At 41.3% G+C, this 23,227-nt stretch overlaps 1 protein-coding gene across 2 annotated transcripts in view; it reads right to left on the bottom strand.

Moving 5' to 3' along the window:
* Positions 1-23,227, bottom strand: part of DNAH11 (dynein axonemal heavy chain 11) — a 355,616-nt gene that overhangs the window by 132,510 nt on the left and 199,879 nt on the right. For both annotated transcript variants that reach the window (XM_047849106.1, XM_047849105.1), the window contains exons 47-54: positions 22,482-22,647; positions 21,719-21,821; positions 19,787-20,026; positions 18,230-18,391; positions 17,765-17,958; positions 12,754-12,916; positions 10,857-10,980; positions 10,264-10,406 (exon numbers count right to left, since the gene is read on the bottom strand). In XM_047849106.1, the coding sequence (XP_047705062.1) occupies positions 10,264-10,406; positions 10,857-10,980; positions 12,754-12,916; positions 17,765-17,958; positions 18,230-18,391; positions 19,787-20,026; positions 21,719-21,821; positions 22,482-22,647 (1,295 nt within the window). The remainder of the gene's footprint in view (positions 1-10,263; positions 10,407-10,856; positions 10,981-12,753; positions 12,917-17,764; positions 17,959-18,229; positions 18,392-19,786; positions 20,027-21,718; positions 21,822-22,481; positions 22,648-23,227) is intronic.

The raw sequence follows: 23,227 nt of genomic DNA, 5'->3' as shown, positions 1-23,227 counted from the left end.
CCCCACAGCCTCGTATAACAGTGTTCTGTTGTTTTTTTTTTTCAAACAGGCAATCGGATGCCTAATTATCTACCAATTGGACCCATATTTGAACCACATCATGCAGTTTGCGGCTTATGGTCTGTGCTGCTCTGCTGGAATGGCTGACGGTGTTTCTGTTGACACTGGGTGCTGAGTGCACACACACGTGCAGGTGCAGGAACAAACCTTGTATTGTGCTGGCAAACCCCACACCCAAAGGTAAGCAGAATGTTTTGGAAAACATCAACATGTTCTTCAAAATGCAAAGTTCATTGAATTTAAATGGGTAAGTCCTTCTGCCTTGGATTAAGCCCTGCACTTAACACCAAGTTCAAAATTTCTTTTATAATACGGCAGATGATGTCTACTCCTTCTTTGAGATACTTTCCAACCCTTTATCCTCCTCCGTGAAACTTTTCTTGTCTTGCATTTTGTTGTCTTATATGCCCCGTACCTCTCGCGCACAGAGGTGTAACTGCATACTTGGTTTCTGTGATTTGGGGGTTCGTGCCTGCCTTTCCGACGACGGTGGGCAGGTGCTGGCTCTTGCACACTATTCTATGCCCAGGGACCAGCACATCACAGGCACTCAGCCGATACTTGCTGAGGCCCCACAGACAGATGAAGGAGTCAACAGAAGGCAATGTGAAAAACTCTTCTGAGCAAAAATGAAATTTTGGTATCTGCATCCTAATTTCTTCTGAAGCTTTGCTGTTTTAGGAAATTTCAAGGAAAGTGAATCTCAGAAAATACAAGGTCACACTTCCATCTCTTTCTGAAGTTCTTTTCAATCTTCTTGTGTAAACTGTATCAACAACACAAGGGCAGGAGTTAGGCTCCTCTATTCAGAAGGGTGTGGTCCTGATCAGGAAAACACCATTGGCAGGGCAGAGACGGGCAGAGCCTGGGCTCGGCAATGGGCAAGCTGTCAGAGTGGGTGCTGCTCTCCATTAGCGCAAGTGTCAGAATGAGGGGCAGGAGGGATAGAAGACAGCACTTCGCAATGATAAAACCACCCTAGGTTGTCATCCCCACGAAGGAAAGGAAGCTGGGTGCTCTGCCTGTAAACCACATGAAGATCTAAAGAGATGAAACTTTACCGTCGTGTAAGGCTAAGGTTTTGCAACATCTTATTTTCTACTGGACAGGTGAGTATTTGAGCTTTTTATACAAAATCACAGACACCTCATGACAATTACTTGTGTGAATAGGCAGTCTTGTGGTTTATGCTATGAGCTTCTGTGTTAATCTGCAGCTTTAATGGCCGTGTTGCTTAACATCTCTGTTGAGACTGTCGGGCTCCCTAGACATGTTGCAGTGCAAGCCAAGAGCACATCGCCCACAGTATCTGTTGCCAAAGCCAACATATGAATTGAACTCTATTCTACTTGAGGAGGGAGAAGGAACAGGAACAACAAGAAAAGCTCCACTGGAACCTGAAGAAAAATACTATGAAACCAAGAAAAATTTAAAAAGCATCCAGCAGATTTAAAGGAAGATAATTCCACTGGAGTAGATAAGAACCTGAAAAAAAAAGGGGGGGGGGACAAAAACTCATTTCACACTGTCCAAAGTCTAGAAGGAACATTATAAAAACCCATAGTAAGATTGGGGCACTTGGGTGGCTCAGTCGGTTAAGTGTCTGACTTTGGCTCAGGTCATGATCTTGCGGCTTGTGGGTTTGAGCTCTGCACTGGGCTCTGTGCTGACAGAACAGAGCATGGAGCCTGCTTCAGATTCTGTATCTCCCTCTCTCTCTGCCTGTCCCTTGTTTGTACTCTGTCTTTCTCTCTCTGTCAAAAATAAACAAACATTAAGAAAATTTTTTTAAACTCATAATAAAAGAATAGGCCAAGACAAAGGGACAGGATAAAACAAGGGGATTTACAAAAGAACATATATGATACAACACCTCTTCCTAAATATGTTAAAAATATCTTAAGCCTACATTTAATCCAATGCTTAATGACAGAAAGCTAAAGGCATTCCCATTAAAATAAAAAATAAGCCAAAGATGCTACTGTCATCACTTAAAAGCTTTAAATGGTGTGCAAATTTATGGATATTGTAATACACAGAAAAGAGGTAATTATTAGAAAGAAGGACTAGGGTACCTGGGTGGTTCCAGTGGTTGAGTGTCCGACTCTTGATTTGGGCCCAGGTCATGATCCCAGCGTTGTGGGATCGAGCCCCACATGGGGATATGCTCTGAGTAGGGAGACTAGTTAAGAGGTAGTCTCTCTCCTTCTCTTCCCCCGCCCCCTGGCCTCTCTCCCTGCTTATGCTCTCTCTCTCTCACTAAAATAAATAGAAAGTAGGAGTAAAAATTCAAAGGTGATGGAACTGTCCTCTCAGCAAACTCTTAAGTACAAAACATAAAACCTACTGAGCGTTCAACGAACTGGCTGGTAAAACAAACAAATAAATATCCATCCATCCATCCATCCATCCATCCATCCCTTCCTCCCTCCAATGGCATTCTTATCTGCCCACCACAATCTGTTAGAAAATTTGGCAAGAGAAAAAATACTATAAAATATTGATAAAGAACTTAAGAAATGTGTAAAACATACAAAGATAGCAGCAGCTTTACTGAAAGTCAATGAAGATCTTTTGACTAAATGACAAGATGTGCTACATTCCCAGAGAAGATCATTATGAAGATACTTACTCCTCCCACATTCATTAACAAAACTTAGGCAGCTCTAGTAATTCCCAACAAGGTGAATGGAGCTTAACCAAGTGAGTCTAAAGTTCGTATGCAATAAAAAAGGGTAAGTGACGTCAAACGACATTTTTGACGTCAAACGTCAAACGACATTTTTAAGAAGACAACATTCGCAATTCACACTATTGGGGAATAAAACATAAGTTTTTAAGTATACAGAAAAACAGTGTGAATGAATGGAAACATTAATATTGCAGATGTATCCATCACCCTCAAATTAGCCTATATGTTCTCATAGGGTTTTCTAAAATGCTAAGCTGATTCCATAGTTCATCTGGTGAAGGTACAAATAGCTAAGTAAATGTAGAAAAGGAAGAAGATATTGCTCTACCAGATTCCAGAATATAACACAAAGCTACAATAACAAAGCAGTGTGATATTAAAAGAAATTTAAAAAAAATTTTTAATGCTTATTTATTTTTTGAGCAAGAGAGAGGCAGACTCTCCTGGGGGAGGAGCAGAAGAGGGAGAGAATCAGAAGCAGGCTCCAGGCTATGAGCTGTCAGCACAGAGCCTGATGCAGGCACGAACCCATGGACCATGAGATCACGAAGTCAGATGCTTAGCCAACTGAGTCACCCAGGCGAAGCCCCCCCAAATTTTTTTTTAACATTTATTTTTGAGAGAGAAAGAAAGTGTGAGTTGGGGAAGGAGAGAGAGGGAGACACAGAATGTGAAGCAGGCTCCAGGCTCTGAACTGTCACCAGAGAGCTCAATGTGGGGCTCAAACTCACGAACCACCAGATCATGACTTGAGCAAAAGTCAGACATTTAACTGACTGAGCCACTCAGGTACCCCAGTGGTGTGATAATGATGTAAGCAGGGATGAACAGATTCATGGAACATAACAGAGTCGAAAAATAGAATACCACATATTTAAACATTTAGTATATGAGGACAGCTAGCATTTCAAATCAGTGATGAAAGATTACATAATTAATGGTGTTTACAGAATTTAGGGATGGTGAGAGTAGAAAAGTCACCTGTATGGTACACAACAATCCAGGGTTAACCATTAAAAGTATTTTAAGTCAATTTAAATAGAATTCAGAAGAATATTTTCACAACTATGAAGTACGGAAATGCTTTCTCAAAAAGCCTTAACACACAAAATCATGTAAGAAAAATTAGACATTTTTTAACAATATAAAACAGAAGTCATCGTAAACAAAGGCAGGATTACGATGAACTTGCAGAATCACTGGCAACATGTAAAGTAGGTGAGAACATTATGGACATCTGAATATTATCCAGATATGGAAAGAATTCCTATAAATCAATAAAACTGTAACAAACCATTAGGAAATTTGGTAAAGGATATACTTGAATAAAGGTGTTAAACAAATAGGTATCTAGAATAAAGTATGTTTGAGTGAAGTATTTCACCCCATACGCCCAATTCTTGGAATCATTTCTTTTCTATGGGAGCCTTCTAATAAAAAAAGGCAAAAAGGAATGTAAGGAAATAGTGACAGATGTGAAAAAACCATCAGTTCCAAATATGTACTTTCCATGTGTTTATACACATACAGAAAACTGGAAGGAGATATACCAATATGCATTCAGTAGTCATCTCCAAGCAACATAATTTAGCCCAATTTTTTCTTCATATGGTTCTGTATTTTTTAATTCTCTACAATGAACACCTATTCTTATATTATCAGAAATGACTGTCTCATTGTCTAAAAATACAAATCACATAAGTGTATGTATACAAAGACACACACACACATCCCTCAATAGACAGATATGTAACAAGACAGGTATCCAGAGTCTCAGGAAACAATGAGGGGCTCTTATACACATTAAGTGCCCCCTTCCCTATGGCATCAGATGGCTGAGAAGGAAGACAAGAAAGAAAAGTTTTTGGGCTGACTAAAGTCAACGGTAGAGAAGATGAGCATACTATACTCTAGTTGCAAGATGAGAATTATGTGTGAAAAGATGCACACAGGGCGCCTGCATGGCTCTGTTGTTTGAGCATCTGACTTCTGCTCAGGTTGTGATCTCACGGTTTCTGAGTTAGAGCCTCATGTTGGGTTCTGCGCTGACAGTGCGGAGGCCACTTGGGATTCTGTCTCCCTCTCTCTCTGTGCCTCCTCTTTCTAACTGTCTCTCAAAAATAAATAAACATTTTTTAAAAATTAACAAGAAAATATGTACATATACAAACATAAAGGAGAGAAAGCATTTGGCATTTACTCATTGGCTTATTTCAGGCAATCCAAGTACTCACATCTGATAGTCATTAATGGGAAGTGCCCTGCGGATTGAGAAGTCACATTTTGCATGCCAACAGGTTCTCGCTGCTCTTGCACTCCAAATGGGTACTGGCTTTGGGTGGTGAGCATGGGTAATGGGGTGGCAACGTCACGTCATTTAGCTTGACCTGCCAGGTGTGCTCACCAAGCCTGTAACACATTTAGCTTCCCAGGTCACCCCGGTAAGAACGTAAACAAGGCAAGTATCAGCTCATCGGGAATTCTGAGTCGTTAGTACACGCTGGCGAGAATCACAACATATGAAACTGACACACGGCAAGCCACAACTCTTAAAAATCCAAGGATGTGAGGGTAATATTTATGAAGAGAAAGAAGCTAAAAGGTGACCCATTTTTATGCCATATTATTTGTCCCCCAGGGTAAGATGCTCATCACTACTCCTCTTGATGCAGCAAATGGAGTGACAAGGTCACAAGGACAGGAGTATTTGAGGGAGACATCCTATTCTTCCTTAGCATTAAAACACAAACTCTCTTATTCATTTTAGTAGAAAAGAGATAGATTATTCAAGTAGGAATCCTGTGGCAATAGGGGAAAAATGATCCATATCTAACACCAAAATAAATTCTAGCTCGGGGTGAGGTCAACAGTGAAGAAGGGCCTCTGAAAAGAGGTGGACATAAAACTGGTCTCGGCTTTGGGAAGGCCTCTGAAGTGGAGTGAAAGGAAACAGGTGAAGGGAAAGATGAATTTAAAACGTAAAAATGTTAAAACTTGGATACGTCAATCTGTACTGTACAAGTGTTAGTAAGTTCACGGAGCAAAACCATATAATTATCTCAGCAGATGCTGAAAAGGAACTTAATAGATACTTCCTTGACAAGATATATATTCTGAATCAAAAGCCAACAAAAGACTTAATAGTGAAACATGAGAAATGTCCTTATTAATGTAAAAACCAAGACAAAGTTTCCACTACCATCATAATTATTTAACGTTCAGTAAATTTAACAATGCAATGAGGGAGAAAAGCAGATAAACAGAATATTAAAAGACAAAATATTACCTGCAGGCTATGTGATATCAACCAGCTATCAGAAACTACCAGAGAGGCTGGTTATAAAAATAGCAGGTTATAAAATTTAAAAATCAATAGCTCTCCTATATACAAACAATATGCCATCAGAAAACCATGTGAAAGAAATATTCCCTCTACAAAAAACTTTATATAATATTTAATTCTCCCTAATATAAAATAGGCAGTCAGCACAATTACAATCAAAATGAAAATGGAATGTGTTTAGAATGTGACAAAATGATTCTGTTGTTTTTCCAGACATAGAGACATGTGAGAGCAAAGAAAAAGTAAACATGAATGGTGAGATATTAGATATAAAAATGTGTAATAAAACCTTAATGATTTACACAGTACAAGGCTAGGATCAGTAATACAGAGACTTATCAAGAGAACAAGGGCACCTGGGTAGCTCAGTCTGTTAAACATTCCAACCCTTGATTTCAGCTCAGGTCATGATCTTACAGCTCATGAGTTAGAGCTCCACATAGGGCTCTGTGAGGACGGCGTGGAGCCTGCTTGGAATTCTCTGTCTTGCTCTCTCTCTGCCCCTCCCCTGTTTTCTCTCTCTTTCAAAATAAACAAACATTAAAAAAACAAAAGTTAAAAAAAATAAAGGATCTAGAAATAGACTCGATATGACATATAATAAGGATATTACCTTAAATCGTATTACTTTAAATCAGTAAGGAAGGAATACATGGTGTTAAGAGAAAAAGGTATCTTTCTGGAAAAAAACATAACCTGAAACCTCTCAGCTCACTCTTTACCATTTATGGTAATAAATATATTTTAGATGTAGTACAGCTTTTTTTAAAAATAAGTTTATTTCTTTTGAGGGACAGCACATGCATGCGTTCAAGTGCTGGAGGGGCAGGGAGAGGGAGAGAGAGAATCCCAAGCAGGCTTGGAGCTGTCACCACAGAGCCCGACATGGGGTTTGAACCCATGAACCGTGAGATCATGACCTGAGTTGAAATCAAGTGCTGGACACCCAACCGAACTGAACCATCCAGGCACGCCCCCCCCCCCGCCCCTAGATATAGCAAAGTTTTAAACATAAAACATAAAGGTATTGGAATGATGGAATCTGCTGTTATTCCAAAATCCACTTCTAATTTTATCCATAAAGGCCATGTGACAAGATCAAAAATTCACTTCCCCAGACTCCCTGGTAGGTAGAAATGGCAGGTGACACACTTGTGGCCACTAAGACATCAGCATAGGGTCTTGGGGGGAAGCCTTGGTTTCCCACTCAGAGAACTCCCACATTGCCTTCCCCCTCTGTCTTCCTATCTGGAATACAGACCCCACTGCACTCATGTGGTGGTCACGAAGCAGGAAGCGTGAGGAAAAGCGTTGGCAGAAAGGAAACAGGATAAAGCATAGGTCTCTAAGTTTGGGGATATTCTCTTACTTGCTGCCCAGCTGAATTCTCACTGCTTCTAGGGAAGAGTTTTATAATCTTGGAGAGAAAAACTCCCCTAAGTTCACAATCAACTCCAAATCCATAATGGAAAAGACTGATTCATCTTATAAAAAACTTCTTAAAACTTTAAAGTTATAAACAAATAAACATGTACTGTATGTATATTTAAATGACAAATGAGAATTGGAAAAATATACGAAATACATATATAAGACTAATTGCTTTGTATACATAGAACTCTTATAAAAAAAACACGTGTAAGTCAATGGAAAAGTGGGCCCTTTATAGCTTAGCCTCAGAAGTTACTCAGCATGTCCGCATTCCCATACTTTAAGCCTACCCTGATTCAAGAAGAAAGGAATTAGACGCTACCTGTGTGTGTAAAAAGCACATCAAAGAACTGGCAGGTGTGTTTTAAAACCACTATAAGCCATAAGTAATGGGGCACCTGGGTGGCTCAGTTGGTTAAGCATCCATCTCTTGGTTTCATCTCAGGTCATGATCTCACAGTTCATGAATTCGAGCCCCGCGTCAGACTCTGCATTGACAGCACAGGGCCTGCTTGGGATTCTCTTTCCCTCTCTTGTTCTCTGCCCCTTTCTCACCCTCTATCTCAAAATATATAAATAAACTAAAAACAAAACAAAACACTGTAAGCTGTAACAACTGAACTTAGCAATTCTCTTAGGAATTTATCCTATGGATAAAAGCAAAGTTGTATATAAAAGATGTAGGTAAAGAATGCTCACTTTAGCATTATTTTTAACAATGGTTCTCAAAATTTCAGTGTGCCTCAGCAGTACCCAGAGGGATTATTAAATTTTTTTTTCTTTTTTTCAACATTTATTTTTATTTTTGGGACAGAGAGAGACAGAGCATGAACGGGGGAGGGGCAGAGAGAGAGGGAGACACAGAATCGGAAACAGGCTCCAGGCTCTGAGCCATCAGCCCAGAGCCTGACGCGGGGCTCGAACTCACGGACCGCGAGATCGTGACCTGGCTGAAGTCGGACGCTTAACCGACTGCGCCACCCAGGCGCCCCCAGAGGGATTATTAAAACATACATTGTGGATCCCATGCAGAGTTTCTGATTCAAGAGATCTAGGGTGGAACTGGAGAACTTGTTTTTTTGTTTTTTTGTTTTTTTTTTTTTTAAGAGAGATTGATAAAGAGAGAACACACAAACTGGGAATGACAGGGGAACAGAGAGAATCCTAAGCAGGCTCCATTTTCAGTGTGGAGCCAGACGTGGGGCTTGATCCCATGTCCCTGGGATCATGACCTCAGCCGAAATCAAGAGTCAGATGCTCAAATGACTGAGCCACTCAGGTGTCTCATGACGTATGAAGTGGGCAGACAGACAGAGAGATAAAGAGAGAATCCCAAGCAGGCTCCATGCTGTCAGCATAGAGCCCAACATGGGGCTCAATCCCAGGACTCTGGGATCATGACCTGAGCCAAAATTGAGTTGGAGGCACAACAGACTGAACCACCCAGGCACCCAAATTTGCATTTATAGAAAGTTTCTAGGTAATGCTGATTTTGTTGCTCTAAGAACAGACTTTGATAATGATTTATAACATTACCATCTCAAATTCTATTATTGTACTTGTTTTTCCATTTCATCAAGAAAATGTGATCCAAATGTACCACCATGGAACAGGGAGAAATCTCTCGCCTTGTTATGACCTAGCAAAAATATTCTTAGTAACATCTTGATGGGGAGAAAACGCTTTGGGCAAGTAAACTGTAAATTCTGATCTAACGTCAGCCCACCATTGCTCAGTAAGATTAATGTGGGATTTAAAAGAGCAGGGCAGAAGAGAACCTTACAATCTCTCCAAGGGGAGGTACATTCATGGCTGCCACACTCTCCACCCCCTTTCCTTGTCGTTTCCAGGCTCTACTGAATCCTGGAGCCTGTTACTTGCCCGACAGGCCTGGCATCCTAGAAGTAACAGCAAAGTGGAAAGTGGCTAGGTTACTAACCATGTCTATACCAGGAAGCCTGAATTTTCCTTAAATTGGCTTCCTGCCATGAATTTGGAGGTATGTCTTAGAATACTTGATCTTTCCTGAGGCTAGTATTTGGTTATATTATATCCCTATGAGCAATACTGAAGCACAGAGCAGTCTGGAGGGAAGAGTTCCTTAATCCAACGTCTCCCACGGCTGCCTTCATGATTTACAACCCTTTACCTCATCCTAACTTACTTCCCAGCCTGATCCACCTTCTTCCCCTAAAACAAACCCTGTGTTCCAGTTATTCAGGGCAATCTTGGGTTTCTCCAAAGGTCTACAGGACAGTCCAACCCTACACTTACATAAATTGTTATGTCCTCTCCCTGAAGGATCCTCCCCACCCAGCGCTTCCCCATGGATTCCAATCCATGCCTGAGGCATGGCGTGTCACTTCCTCCAGGAGAGCCCACTGCAGGGAACAATGCTGTGCTTGCCTGTAACTCACAGTAATACACACATCAGTCCTGTACTAGAGTTATTTGTAAGGGCTCTTGTCTCCTTGAGCAGTGTCAGCTCCTCAAGGACAAAGACCACGTCCAGTTCAGTCGAGCAGCACGCAGTCTGCTCGGTGCAATGCTTTATAGATACTCAGCATAAGGGAAACCTTCGGAGGGTATACTCCAGACACGGGCATGTAAAAACACAAACGTCCTTTCAAACCGAATGGATGAAATTCAAACTCACGGTATGCACCGTGAAGGCAAACCATGTCAGAGTTCCAATGGCAGGTTTTAAACATTATGCATGGAAGCAAGTGTTTCTTACCTTGAGCTGTAGCTGCACCCTGGACAGAAAGAATTTCCAGCAATTTTCTCTGGAGTCCACCATGCCTAGACCACGAACTTCATTACGAACTCCAGAAATTATGTTGTCTACATCTTCATCGCTGAACAGATCCGGAATTTCTCCTGCCCCCAAAGGAGTGAGTAGAGTTACTGAAAGGCAGTCACAATTTCAATTTTAGATAAGACTTTTTAATGCTTGGATTGCTTTATAATACAAAGTTCAGTTTAAATGATAAAGAGTTGGAAATCAGAAATGCAATTCAATTTTTTTTTTCTTTTTTGTATTTACAAGCCACATGGCACTCGGGGAACGAGCTGTGATGGACACACCCACCGAGTGTGTACGTGTAGGAATAACATTTACTACTTTCCTCAAGGCTCCTCCAAGCACCTTACAACTGTAAGCAGACTAAGAAAGCAATACACGTCAAATTAGTTAGGTTTACGGGTTTCTCCCCAAAGACTGTCCCAGCAAACACCTCAAAGACAAATTATCTCTCTTTAAAGTTCACTGCAACTACAGATAATTTGTCATGGGGGAAGATCTTTCAAGGAATGTGTTGATTTAATCACCTGATGCCAGCAAGTCATTAATCAGCACGAGAAAGCTCTCATCTAGAACCTGGGCATCTGTCAGCAGGAACACAGTGGGCATGTTCTTGGCTCCAGTTCTGATGTACAAATTGGCAAGATCTACCTGTAAGGAAAGGAGGCCATCATTCATGCGTTGTTGCGATGCTGATGTGATGTTGTGATGGCGCTGTTTGTGTGGGCTGGGAAGCACTGTGTAACAACGGCGAGAAAGAGGCATGTTGTACTTTCCCCTTGTCTACCTACATGTTCTTTCCTCTCAGAGACCCCACATGGGGGTCAACACCATGACATCACCTCCATCTCTGGCAATACAACGATGAGTGCCATGTCTGGGGCTTAACGGAACATAGGGATGAAAATCAGTGGCCGACGGATAACTCCCTCCCACTAGTCCGAAAATGAATTTGGCGATGCCTTTGCCAAGCAACGTGGTAAAAGGAAAAATCTGCTCATTTCAACAACTGACTATTTCAGGGAAAACAGTTTTTATTTGGTTATGTACTTAGTTTTGCTTAGAAATATTGAAAGCATGTGATTTATTTTCCCTTTTTGGGTGAAAATGCCCACATTTCACCCACACATCACTTTCCACAAACCTTGAATATTACTTTGTAAGTACAGTTCTGATTAAAGACCCAAATTAAAAAAAAAATTAATGTTTGTTTATTTTTGAGAGACACAGAGAGTGCGAGTGGGGAACGGGCAGAGAGAGAGGGAGAGACAGAATCCGAGGTCAGCACAGGGCTCGACATGGGGCTTGAACTCACGGACCATGAGATCATGACCCGAGCTTAAATCAGATGATCAACTGACTGAGCCATCCAGGCACCCCAAAGCCAATTTTTTTTAATTTTTAATTTTATTTTTATTTTTATTTAAAAAAAAATTTTTTTTCCAACGTTTATTTATTTTGGGGACAGAGAGAGACAGAGCATGAACGGGGGAGGGGCAGACAGACAGGGAGACACAGAATCGGAAACAGGCTCCAGGCTCCGAGCCATTAGCCCAGAGCCTGACGCGGGGCTCGAACTCCCGGACCGCGAGATCGTGACCTGGCTGAAGTCGGATGCTTAACTGACTGTGCCACCCAGGCGCCCCAATTTTTTTTAAATTTAAATTTTAGTTGGCCAAGATACGGTGCATATTGGTTTCAGGAACAGAATTCAGGGGTTCATCACTTACTTACAATGCCCAGTGCTCATCACACCAAGTTAAAAAACCAATTTTTAAAAAGCACACGTATTCCTGTCAATGAATCATTTTCATGATTCATTCAAAATGGAAGAAATCTACTTGCATTTGTGAAGGCAGTATCTTTTTCTGCCCCTTCATTATATAGGAATACTAAAAGTGTTGAACAGCAAGTGTGGTCAATACAAAGGAAAAACCATGTTGGTTATAAGTACTTTTTTAATTAAAAATGTTTATTTATTTATTTTGAGAGAGAGAGAGAGGCAGAGAGAGAGAGGGAGAGAGAGAGAATCCCAAGTACCCTCCGTGCTGTCAGCACAGGGCCCAATGTGGGGCTTGATCCCATGACCGTGAGGTCATGATCTGAGCTAAATCAAGAGTCGGATGATGAACTGACTGAGGCACCCAGAGGCCCCTATAAGCAAATATTTAATACAGTATTTCTGAGTCAGGTCTATAGGCTTATAGGCTTATATATCTATAATCATTTATAGAATTTTACTATTACTAAATTTACCATGAAGAAGCAAGAGACAAAGGTACCTAAATCAGCAGAAACTTTCCCCCTCTTGGCAGGGGAAGCGTTGGCCAAATCGGGGAGTCAGAGCTGACACAGGCACGCTACCAGCTCCTGCTTTATCGACCAGGCAGGAGGGCAGAGGGACCACCTGCCACCCTCACTCACCCGGAGTTCTTGGATCCCGAAGCCTTGGGTCACAGTGACCTGGAAGACCTCAAGGCTGCAAACGTAAGCTGCCAGGCGGGACAAGCTCTTCTTGCCAGTGCCGCCCACTCCGATCAAGAGCGCATGACCCTGAGGGGTGCGAAGGATTCGGCTGATGCGGCACCTGGAGAGAGAAGGCACACTCAAGGCTGACGAGCTTAGGGACTAGGTCTGCTTTACTTTATAGAAACGTTTCTACACACTGAACCTGAATTTTTATTTTAAACCTTAAGTCCTCTCTCATCTGCTTCCACATCAAGGATGCTCCCTCCCTGTGCCCTCACACTGGAGGCCTAACAAACTGTCCTGCTAACCACATCTTGGACTCACCGCTTTCTTCCTGTCCATACACAAGGCCTTTTCGTCAAGTGCCAAGTTTTTCCGATTAGCAAGAAAGACCCCAACTTCACCAGCATCCAAGTCCAGCAACTTGTGCCAGAAACTTCCGCTGTGAAATTACTTTGGAAAGAATGGATTTGTTTCGATCAACAAATATCTCACATGTGACTGACTTCACGCAGATTAAACACCTGTCTCTACGATTCTTACTTCCTTTGCACTAAAGCTCTGTCTGTCCTTGGGCACTCTAGAAAATTTACTGAAATCTTTCAGAATCACTGAATTATATCTCCAGCAAGTCCAACTAGTCCTTTGCTCTGAATTATTGAGGAGATTCTGAAGGACTAAGCTACTGATATCATCCCCACATTTTATAGTTACGAATAAGCTAGCTTTAACATCATCTTGAAGAAATATGTCATAATTATGTTATGAATACCAGGAACAGCAAAAACCCCAAATATAAGCATACAGACACCCACATGCAAAAAATCAGACAGCATCACGTCAGTTCTAGGTTGAATGTCAACTTCCAGCCTTCGATGATCCACCTAGATGGTTTTCACAAAAGCACTTCCAGATAAAACAAAGCTGGGATCACTTATGCTGGGAATGGCACCTCTCCACTGAAAGCCTTCAGTAACAGCTTAATTTTACAAGCTTAGCTCTTCCAGTGGGTTTTACCTTACATGACCACACAACAAAATCACCTCAGGAAAGCCGAAAAACTACTCTAATGCAGGTCAAGCCCGAAGTTACAAAGCAGTTTCCCTTTCATTTTGACATTTGCTTCGAGGTTTGTACCTCACCAGGTTCTTAAGCAAAGTTCCTTTCTGCAAGCCCTCCAGGACGTGCTGTGAAGTCATCTCCCACCCTGAGTCACTCAGCATACTCCCTGATCAAAGAAACGGTCTACCTTTGTAGGCCACTGAGGAGCCCAGGTTGAAGGATTTTGTGACAAGAGTCTCTCCTCTAGCAGCAGCAGGAGATCAATTTCACCTGCCCCATAACGTACGTACACAGTGTATCCCAGCCGAAGCAGGAACAGTGTTACTAATACTTCAATTAGCACCATGGTCAAATTCTGACCGAAACCACGGCATAACCAGAGGACTGCAACCACAAAGGGATCAATGAAACTGTCAATACTTAACATGCTTATAATAACTCATGATGGGGAGGTCTCCAAAGTTTTTCTTGAGCACTTGGGCTATAAACATTTTCAAGAGCAACTTCTAAAAACTGGATTCTCCACCTTTCATGTGTATGTGTGTGTTCCAAATTCCTTCTTCCCATACTTCTTTCTTTCTTGACTTATTTTTAACCAAGATTTCATTATTTTAATCTTTGCCAGAAAGATTGTTGGAATCTTTCACTTTGGAAAAGCCAGTGTTATCTACTGAAAGGTATCCCCTCAGATTTATATTGTAAAGTCCTAACCCCTAGTACCTCAGAATGTAAGCTTATTTTGAAATAGGGTCATTGAGGAAGAAATTGGTTATGTTATGTAGTAAGGTGGGCCCTTTATGCAATCCAACCAGTGTCCTTATAAAAAGGAGAAATTTGGAAGGAGACATGCACAGAGAAAGAATACCATGTGCGGATTGGAGTTAAGCTGCTATAAGCCAAGGAACTACCAGAAGCTAGGAGGGAATTCTGGAACAGATTCCTTCATAACACCTTCAGAAGGAACGTGGCTCTCTGTCACCTCAATTTCAGACTTTTGGCCTCCACTGTGAGGCAATAAATGTCTGTTAATCTAAACCATCCATATGTGGCATTTTGTGACAGCAATGCTAGCAAACGAATAGAGCAGTGACCAATGATGGTGACCAGGAGAACAATAATGGACGTAAAGACGTACCCTGCTTCCTACACAGCAGCAGCAATGGCAAGCTGCTGAGACTATTCCACAAATACTGTCATTCCTGTGCTCAAATCTGTTGAAAAGCCTCTCACTGCACGTAGAATAAAATTGGAACTCCTTCCTCTGGTAACAAGGAAAAAACTGGCACCAATAAGACCCACTGCTGCTTCTCCTTCCGTGTCACACACTGCTCTCTCCACTTTTTCTCCATGCTGCAGCCATGATGACTCCTTTTCTGTTTTTGAACCTTCAACCCTGGGGTCACATGAAATATGCCCTTACCTAGAATGTTCTTCCTTCAAATCTTTCTATGCTTAGCTCCTGCTTACCGTTTGATCTCACTTTAAATATCACCTCCTCACGGAGTTACCCAGACCCTTTTTGGGAATGTGCATACTTAGTACTTGGAATCGATCTATTTCCTAGCATGACATATCACTTTCCGACATTTTCTTGCTTATTTGTTCATATCCTTATAAGTGTCTTTCAGCATCACTAAAATATAAGCCCAACTAGAGTAAGGACTAGACTATCTTGTTTGCTGCTGTATCCCTAGTGCCTTACAACCCTGTCTGACAGCAAGGGAGCTATGGATGGTTGCATGATCTGTGCACTGTCCAAAAAACCCAGTCTAGGAGGTTAGAGAGAGCCTTGTCAGCCAAACTCTACACCAGAACAGGGGCATCTAATTTTCTGCCAAGCAAACATGCCCCCTTCCTTTTCTAATTTGCACAAAAGTAGTGAAAAGCCTGACACTGTTCATGTTTAGCACTCGGGAGGCACTCCATAAACAGGATTTACCAATGACCAGCAGTTTCACTTCATCCTGTTTCTGCCCCTTAAGAACCTTATGGCTTTGAATATCTCCCATGCCTTCCTCTTTCTTAGTTTTCTTACCTAACAGGGCTGCAGTGAAATGAAATTATGGCTGTGACCACACATCAGAAAATAGTATACTGACATATGACATTACTAAGATGTGACCTTGGACTTGAAGATGCATTCCAAAGCTGTAATCATCAAGACAGTACGGTACTGGCACAAAAACAGATGCTCAGATCAATGGAACAGAATAGAGATCCTAGAAGAAATGGACCCACAAACATAAGGCCAACTAATCTTTGACAAAGCAGGAAAGAATATCCAATGGAATAAAGACAGTCTCTTCAGCAAATGGTGCTGGGAAAACTGGACAGCGACATGCATAAAAATGAACCTGGACCACTTTCTTACACCATACGTAGAAATAAACTCAAAATGAATGAAAGACCTAAACCTGAGACAGGAAGCCATCAAAATCCACAGACAAAAACCTCTTTGACCTTGGCCGCAGCAACTTCTTACTCAACATGTCTCCGGAGGCAAGGGAAGCCAAAGCAAAAATGAACTATTGGGACCTAACAAAATAAAAAGCTTCTGCACAGCAAAGGAAACAATCAATAAAACTAAAAGGCAACTGATAGAATGGGAGAGGATATTTGCAAATGACATATCAGATAAAGGGTTAGTATCCAGAATCTATAAAGAACTTACCAAACTCAACACTGAAAAAACAAATAATCCAGTGAAGAAATGGGCAAAAGACATGAATAGACACTTCTCCAAAGAAGACATCCAGATGGCCACCTGACACGTGAAAAAATGCTCAACATCACTCATCATCAGGGAAATACAAATGAAAACCACCATGAGATACCACCTCACACCTGTCAGAATGGCTAAAATTAACAACTCAGGCAACGAAAGATGTTGGCAAGGATGCGGAGAAAGAGGATCTCTTTTGCACTGCTGGTGGGAATGCAAACGGGTGCAGCCACTCTGGAAAACACTATGGAGGTTCCTCAAAAAATTAAAAATAGAACTACCCTATGACCCAGCTATTGCACTACTAGGTATTTATCCAAGGGATACAGGTGTACTGTTTCGATGGGGCACATGCACCCCAATGTTTATAGCAGCACTTTCGACAATAGCCAAAGTATGGAAAGAGGACAAATGTCCATCAAAGGATGAATGGATAAAGAAGATGGGGTGTGTGTGTGTGTATGTACACATACACACACAAATGGAATATTGTATGTTATAATATATATACATACATACATGTATATATACATGCACATATATGTATGTATATATACGTTCATATACGTACATGTATATACATATACACATGTGTATATACATACACACACACACAATGGAGTATTACTTGGCAATCAAAAAGAATGAAATCTTGCCATTTGCAACTCTGTGGATGGAACTAGAGGTTATTATGCTAAGTGACATTAGTCTGAGAAAGACAAATATCATAGGACTTCACTCATATGAGGACTTTAAGACACAGAACAGATGGACACAAGGGAAGGGAAGCAAAAATAATATAAAAACAGGGAGGGGACAAAACATAAGAGCCTCTTAAATATGGAGAACAAACAGAGGGTTACTGGAGGGCTTGTGGGAGGGTGGATGGGCTAAATGGGTAAAGGGCGTTAAGGAATCTACTGCTGAAATCATTGTCGCGCTATATGCTAACTAACTTGGATGTAGATAAAAAAACAAAAATGAAAAAAAAAAGTTCTCTGGGAAAAATAAAAAAAAGATGGTGACCTAACTTAGAGAGACACTTACAGTTTCATACTGGATGGCAAATGAGAGATAAGAACTACCAGCTCAGAGTACTGAGTATGATCTACAGTCAAACAACGATTGTGGTGACCCAGCCATTTTTACATTGTGAAAAACCATCACGACTTGTCAACTCACACATGCTGCATGGCATCTTCAAACAGAACTAGGTTCATGACAGCATTCAGCTCATTGTGGCTGTCTAAGGCTTCTGTAAGAACTGTCCTCAGCACCTCCCAGTCCTTCACCGGCAGGTAACGTGGATCTTGCCCACCGTGTGCAAAGTGGCAATAGATGAGGGGCTGTTGAAGCAGTGCATGACCATTTGCACCCTGCAGGAGGAGGAAAAGACAAGGATAGTCACAGCAGCCATCCAGAATGATTCATCTGGAAGCGCAGGGGCCCGTCAAGGGAAGAGCATGCAGGTCAGTCCATGAGCAGGTAGGTGGGATGTTCCCAAGTACAGACGGTGTGCATTCCGGAATCACAATGGTTCCAAGCAAGGTAAGTATCTGCACAATTCATTCACATGCGTATCTAACTCTGCCCTGACACCAGTTAGTGCCAGAGTGGATGGTCACCTCTGACACTCCACACACTTACTTCAAAGTGTTTATAAGCAGTTTCCAGCATTTTTTTCTGAAACAAATCACAATCCTTTGGGTCTACCAGTTTGTCTCCATAAACACGCGAAGATTCGTGAAGCCACAGGCGTATTAAATCATTTGGACATTTTAAGCATTCAGGAGAAGCAAATAAAATCCCCTACAAAGAAAGAATGGGAAAAATTAAAAACTCAGAAACTGATAACACTCCAAGATAGTATTTTCCTTTACCATTTTAACTGTATACTAAATTTAGTAATTTATTACTTCAAAAGAAATATTGTCAGTAGAATTATTATACTGGTAGTTTTACTCTCTGGTAAGTAATATCTTAAAAATTTACTAGCATTATACCCAGTTTTGGAACGTAGCTAAGATTGTATTTCAAAAGCCAGCCCTGGAAATAAACACCTCATTAGAGGACTCGCGTCTATTAAGTCTTTCGACAGATCAAGTTTCCCCAAACTGTTTTACAAACAGCTACCATGAATGTCACAGGATCAAATTTTTTAAATTCTAATACCGTCTGATATCAGTTCATCTAACCCTTCCATTTTGCAGATGAAGAAAACGACACCAAAATTGCCCAAAATCACACTTTGTGGGTAGATGCGGAATCAGCACCAAAACGTTTTGCCTCCCGCCCTCCTTCAACACTGCCCTCCACTATCTTGGATTCACACAGAGCCACGTCTTTGCGAGAGAGTCGGTTGGCTCTAGACTTAGGAGAGAACACAGCGAGTTGTCAACAAGCAGTTGCAAGCGCTAAACCAACGTTTGGTGATGTCAGGTGTACCTGAGAGCCCGAACATAAGCAGTGACCAGGCCTCTCATCCCATGTCACCTATGGGCTTTCTTCCCCTTTTTACCCTAATATTAAAAATACACTTTTAAACCACACCGTACTGAGCACAGTCTTTCCAGCAGGTTCTAGAACGACGGCCATGAGAATGAGTGGCCCACGTCCTCAGGAAGCTGGCGCCTGATGTGGTGTTACAGTCGTGAGGCAGTTGCGGAATGACAGGCCATAAATAACCCTCCAACCACTTTTACTGTATAAGGTAGATCATACCAGTTAACTTTTTTTTTAACTCCATGTTTCAATCCCCTCTTTGGAATTTCCTTTCTAAACCAAACACATAAACGCTGTCCTTGTACCAGGTAAGCAAAGTAAGCGTCAAGGTCAAATCAAAATAATTAAGCAGTGTAAGAAATTCAAGCTGCTTTTGATGGATATTTAAGAATCACACTGCATAAATATAAACAAATAACAAACGATCCCCCTCATTTGGCACAAAATGAGGCACTCAAATATTTATATGGAATACATGGACCTAAGTCGCTACACAACCTAGAGAAACCACTAGTCCCATTGATAAAATGGGAATAAACCTGCCATCCATACTTCACAGAGAAGTTTATGGTTTAAAAATCAAAGAATACACCCACAAAAGTATACAGCATTCTCTTAAATTAAGTTCCAGAAATGAACACCATTAATATTACTATAATCATTCCTCCACCCAAGATGCATAACCCAGGGCCGTCAAGATACCTGGAAAATGTTTGATAGGTCTCGCAGATTAAACAGATAATGGAATTTAACAGCTGTGGGTAAAAAGTTTTGTGTCATCATCTGATGAAATGCGATTGTTGCCTGTATCAAAGAGGGGCCACTCCTGAGAACTGAGGGACCAAATGCTTGCTGCTGGAAATGGAAGTTAAGAATTTGGCTATAGATGGTGTGTAGTGCGTCCAAGGAGGGAAAGTTGAATGCAAACACAGTGAAATGTCTCTGAAAAACAAAATATAAGAGTTGCATATTTTTAGGATTATAAGGGTACCAGGAGATTGTGCAAGAAAAAAAAAAAAGGTCCAACTATTATTTTTTAAATCCCTCCCTGTACCCATTGCTACATAACTGGGGTGCCCTCCTCTCTGACTCTGGGCCTAGCCATATGACTTGATTGAGCCAACAGAGTGAGGTGTAGGTGGCAGTGTGCCAGTCACTGTCAGAAGCCTGTATGCTTCCACTTTTTTTTTTTTTAAGATCTTATTTTTAAGTAATCTCTATACCCAGCATGGGGCTCGAACCTACAGCCCTGAGATCCAGAGCCACCCGTTCCATGGACTGAGCCAGCCAGGCACCCATCCACTTGCTCTATTAAGGCTCTACCTTTGCCATGAATTGTACAAGCCTACTGATGGATGAGAGGTCCATGAAGAAAAGCCACATGGCCCCTACCACTTTAGTCAAAGCCACCACAGATTTGCTGATAGTCAACTCCTGGACATATCGATGACCCCATCTAAGATCATGAGAGCCACCCAGCCAACCCCCAGCTGATTCCAGATAAGGGAACAAGCAACACTTGGTGCTGTATGCTGTTGTTTAACATATGTTATAGTTGGTGGGGGTTGTTGTTACTACAAGCTTATATGCACACACAAAACATGCACATCAATGTTTATTTGTATCAGCTTTATTCATAATTCCCAAATGTGGGAACAACCAAGGCATCCTTCAATAGGTGAATGGATCAACAAACTGATGTACCTATACAATGAATATGAAGTAGTGATAAAAAAAAATGAGGTATCAAGCCAGGAAAAGACATGGGGAAACCTCAACTGCATATTTAAATGAAGTGAAAGAAGCCAATCTCAAAAGGCTACATACTATGGGATTTCAACTATGTGACATTCTGAAAAAGGTAAAGCTATGGAGACAGTAAACTGATTAAATGATCGCCAGGGATTCAGGAGGGAGGGTGGATGGAGGAAAATAGGTAGAGCACAGGGGATTTTCACCACAGTGAAACCCTTCTGTATGGTATTTTCATGGTGGATACCCGACATTATACATTTGCCAAAACCCACAGAATACACAACACAAAGAATGAACTCAAAGGTAAATTTGTGACTTTGGTTAGTAATAATGGATATTGGTTCATCAACTGTAACAAATGCAGCACAGTAACGTAAAATTTTATAATAGGGTAAAATGAGGTGGGAGGAGTGTGAGAGAGTACATGGAAACTCTCAATACTTTCAACTAAAACTCCTCCGTTTCTAAACTTGTACCTGCTCCTAAAAATACTCTATTACATGGGATGCCCGTGTGGCTCAGTCGGTTGAACGTCCGACTCTTGACTTTGGCTGGTCATGATCTCACAGTTCTTGATACTGAGCCCTGCACGGGGCTCTCACTGGCAGCACAGAGCCTGCTTGGGATTCGCTCCCTCTCTCTCTGCTCCTCCCCCACTTGCTCACATGTGCTCTCTTCTCTCTCAATAAATAAATAAATAAATAAATAAATAAATAAATATTTAAAAAATAGTCTATTAAAAAAATAGCTTACATGCTTATTAACCAAATGTCCAGTAGGAGCCCTCGTTTGTATTCACAGCACCAAGAATCACAATCTATAATGTTTGGGTATTTTATTTAGGGCCCATTGGGGAGGGAGCAGTACTCTATACCTTACCTGTAGTCTAGGATTGATTGTGAAACTGCCCACCATTAGATTCATGCAGGCAATGTACTGACAGTTGCGGATTTCTTTAAGCATCACCTTCTGTCTATCATACCTGAAAGATAGAAAACAGAACCTTAAATCCAAAAACCAAAGATGACAACACAACAAAATCCCCCAGTTTATGAAGGACTTGATCACAAAATGTCTCCTTTGATCTTTACAAGCGCTCTGTGATGTTGGGGGTGTTCGTCTCATCTCAGGGACACAAAAATTAAAGCTCAGAAAACAGAAGGCTACATAGCTCCTTTGATGCCAGAATCGGCATAAGGAGCTAAATCAATACACACTATTAATGCTAATTGATTCTCACATGACGCTATTTCTGGTTAGAAATAACCACAGCTAGGCTGGGGGATCTCCTGCTAGTTAACGGCAGGGATGGGCATACTGCAATACCCAGACGTTACCAAACAGTTACAGCCCACAGAGTAAGGTCAAGCATCTAAGTAATTTCGTGTATTTGAGAGTTTAATACTTCAACTAGACAGTAATGCACAAAACAGGCACGTCATTTTTTATCCAATTCTTCCAAAGATACAAAAGGAACCTTACCTCACTTATGACAATGAAAAGGGAATGTAAAATGACACTTAAAAGTTAACAGAGAAAATGCTCCTCGGAAGGAGGAGCAAATCAGGGTAATTTTATTCTTCAATGTTCATGCAAAATAATATTGGATTTAAATAAGAATAAAGCACAAAGACTCGCTTACCAGTGTCCGTAATCAATGTGCTGTCGAATCAGAGTGTGGGGCTGCACTGTGCCATATAAGTCCACTTCGGGCATATTCATATCATCAATGAAATAAACCAGTTTTTTGTTTCCTCCTGGCCCATAGATACGACCAGCTTTTTTCTCTAGAGGTTTCTCAAGAATTCCTGAAACAAATGTATCATTCTGCCCACCAATTGGATAAAATTTAACTTTCTGTCCTTAATCCCTTTTTTCTAATTTTTCCTCATCTTCTGTCCATTTCATTCACTCTAAGTCTCCAAGTATCACCTCTCTGCAGGTTAATATCGGTGATGACTCTCTGTTCATCTCCTCTGTGTCATGCTTTCTGGTCAACCTCCCTCCTACTGCCAGAGGTCACCTCACCTCTCCTTCCCTGAGGACTCAACATCTGTGACATGATACCACACTGGCCATCAAACTGAGGAAACACCATCATTGGTCTGTGTACTTTCCTCCAGGAACCCACTCTAACACATGGCCCACTGTCAGTCCAGCCATGGCCTACTTCCTCAATCTTTGTCTTTCTCAATCACTCTTGCAGGAGCTTCTAGGGACAGCTCAAGAGAGTCCCCCATGCTTCTCTTCCTGGGTTATCCAAGTGCAGAAGTACAAGGGAATCCTGTACGAAGACTCTATCTTGTGCGCACATCAGCTTACATTTCTTCACGGGCCTAAATGACTTTGCATGGATTTGAGAAAAATCATGAGGGTAGAAAACCCTGA

The sequence above is a fragment of the Prionailurus viverrinus genome, chromosome A2, assembly GCF_022837055.1.
Source record: "Prionailurus viverrinus isolate Anna chromosome A2, UM_Priviv_1.0, whole genome shotgun sequence".
NCBI classification, from domain to species: domain Eukaryota; kingdom Metazoa; phylum Chordata; class Mammalia; order Carnivora; family Felidae; genus Prionailurus; species Prionailurus viverrinus.
The sequence above is the reverse complement of the archived record's forward strand: the minus strand, read 5'-3'. Positions and strand labels throughout refer to the sequence as shown.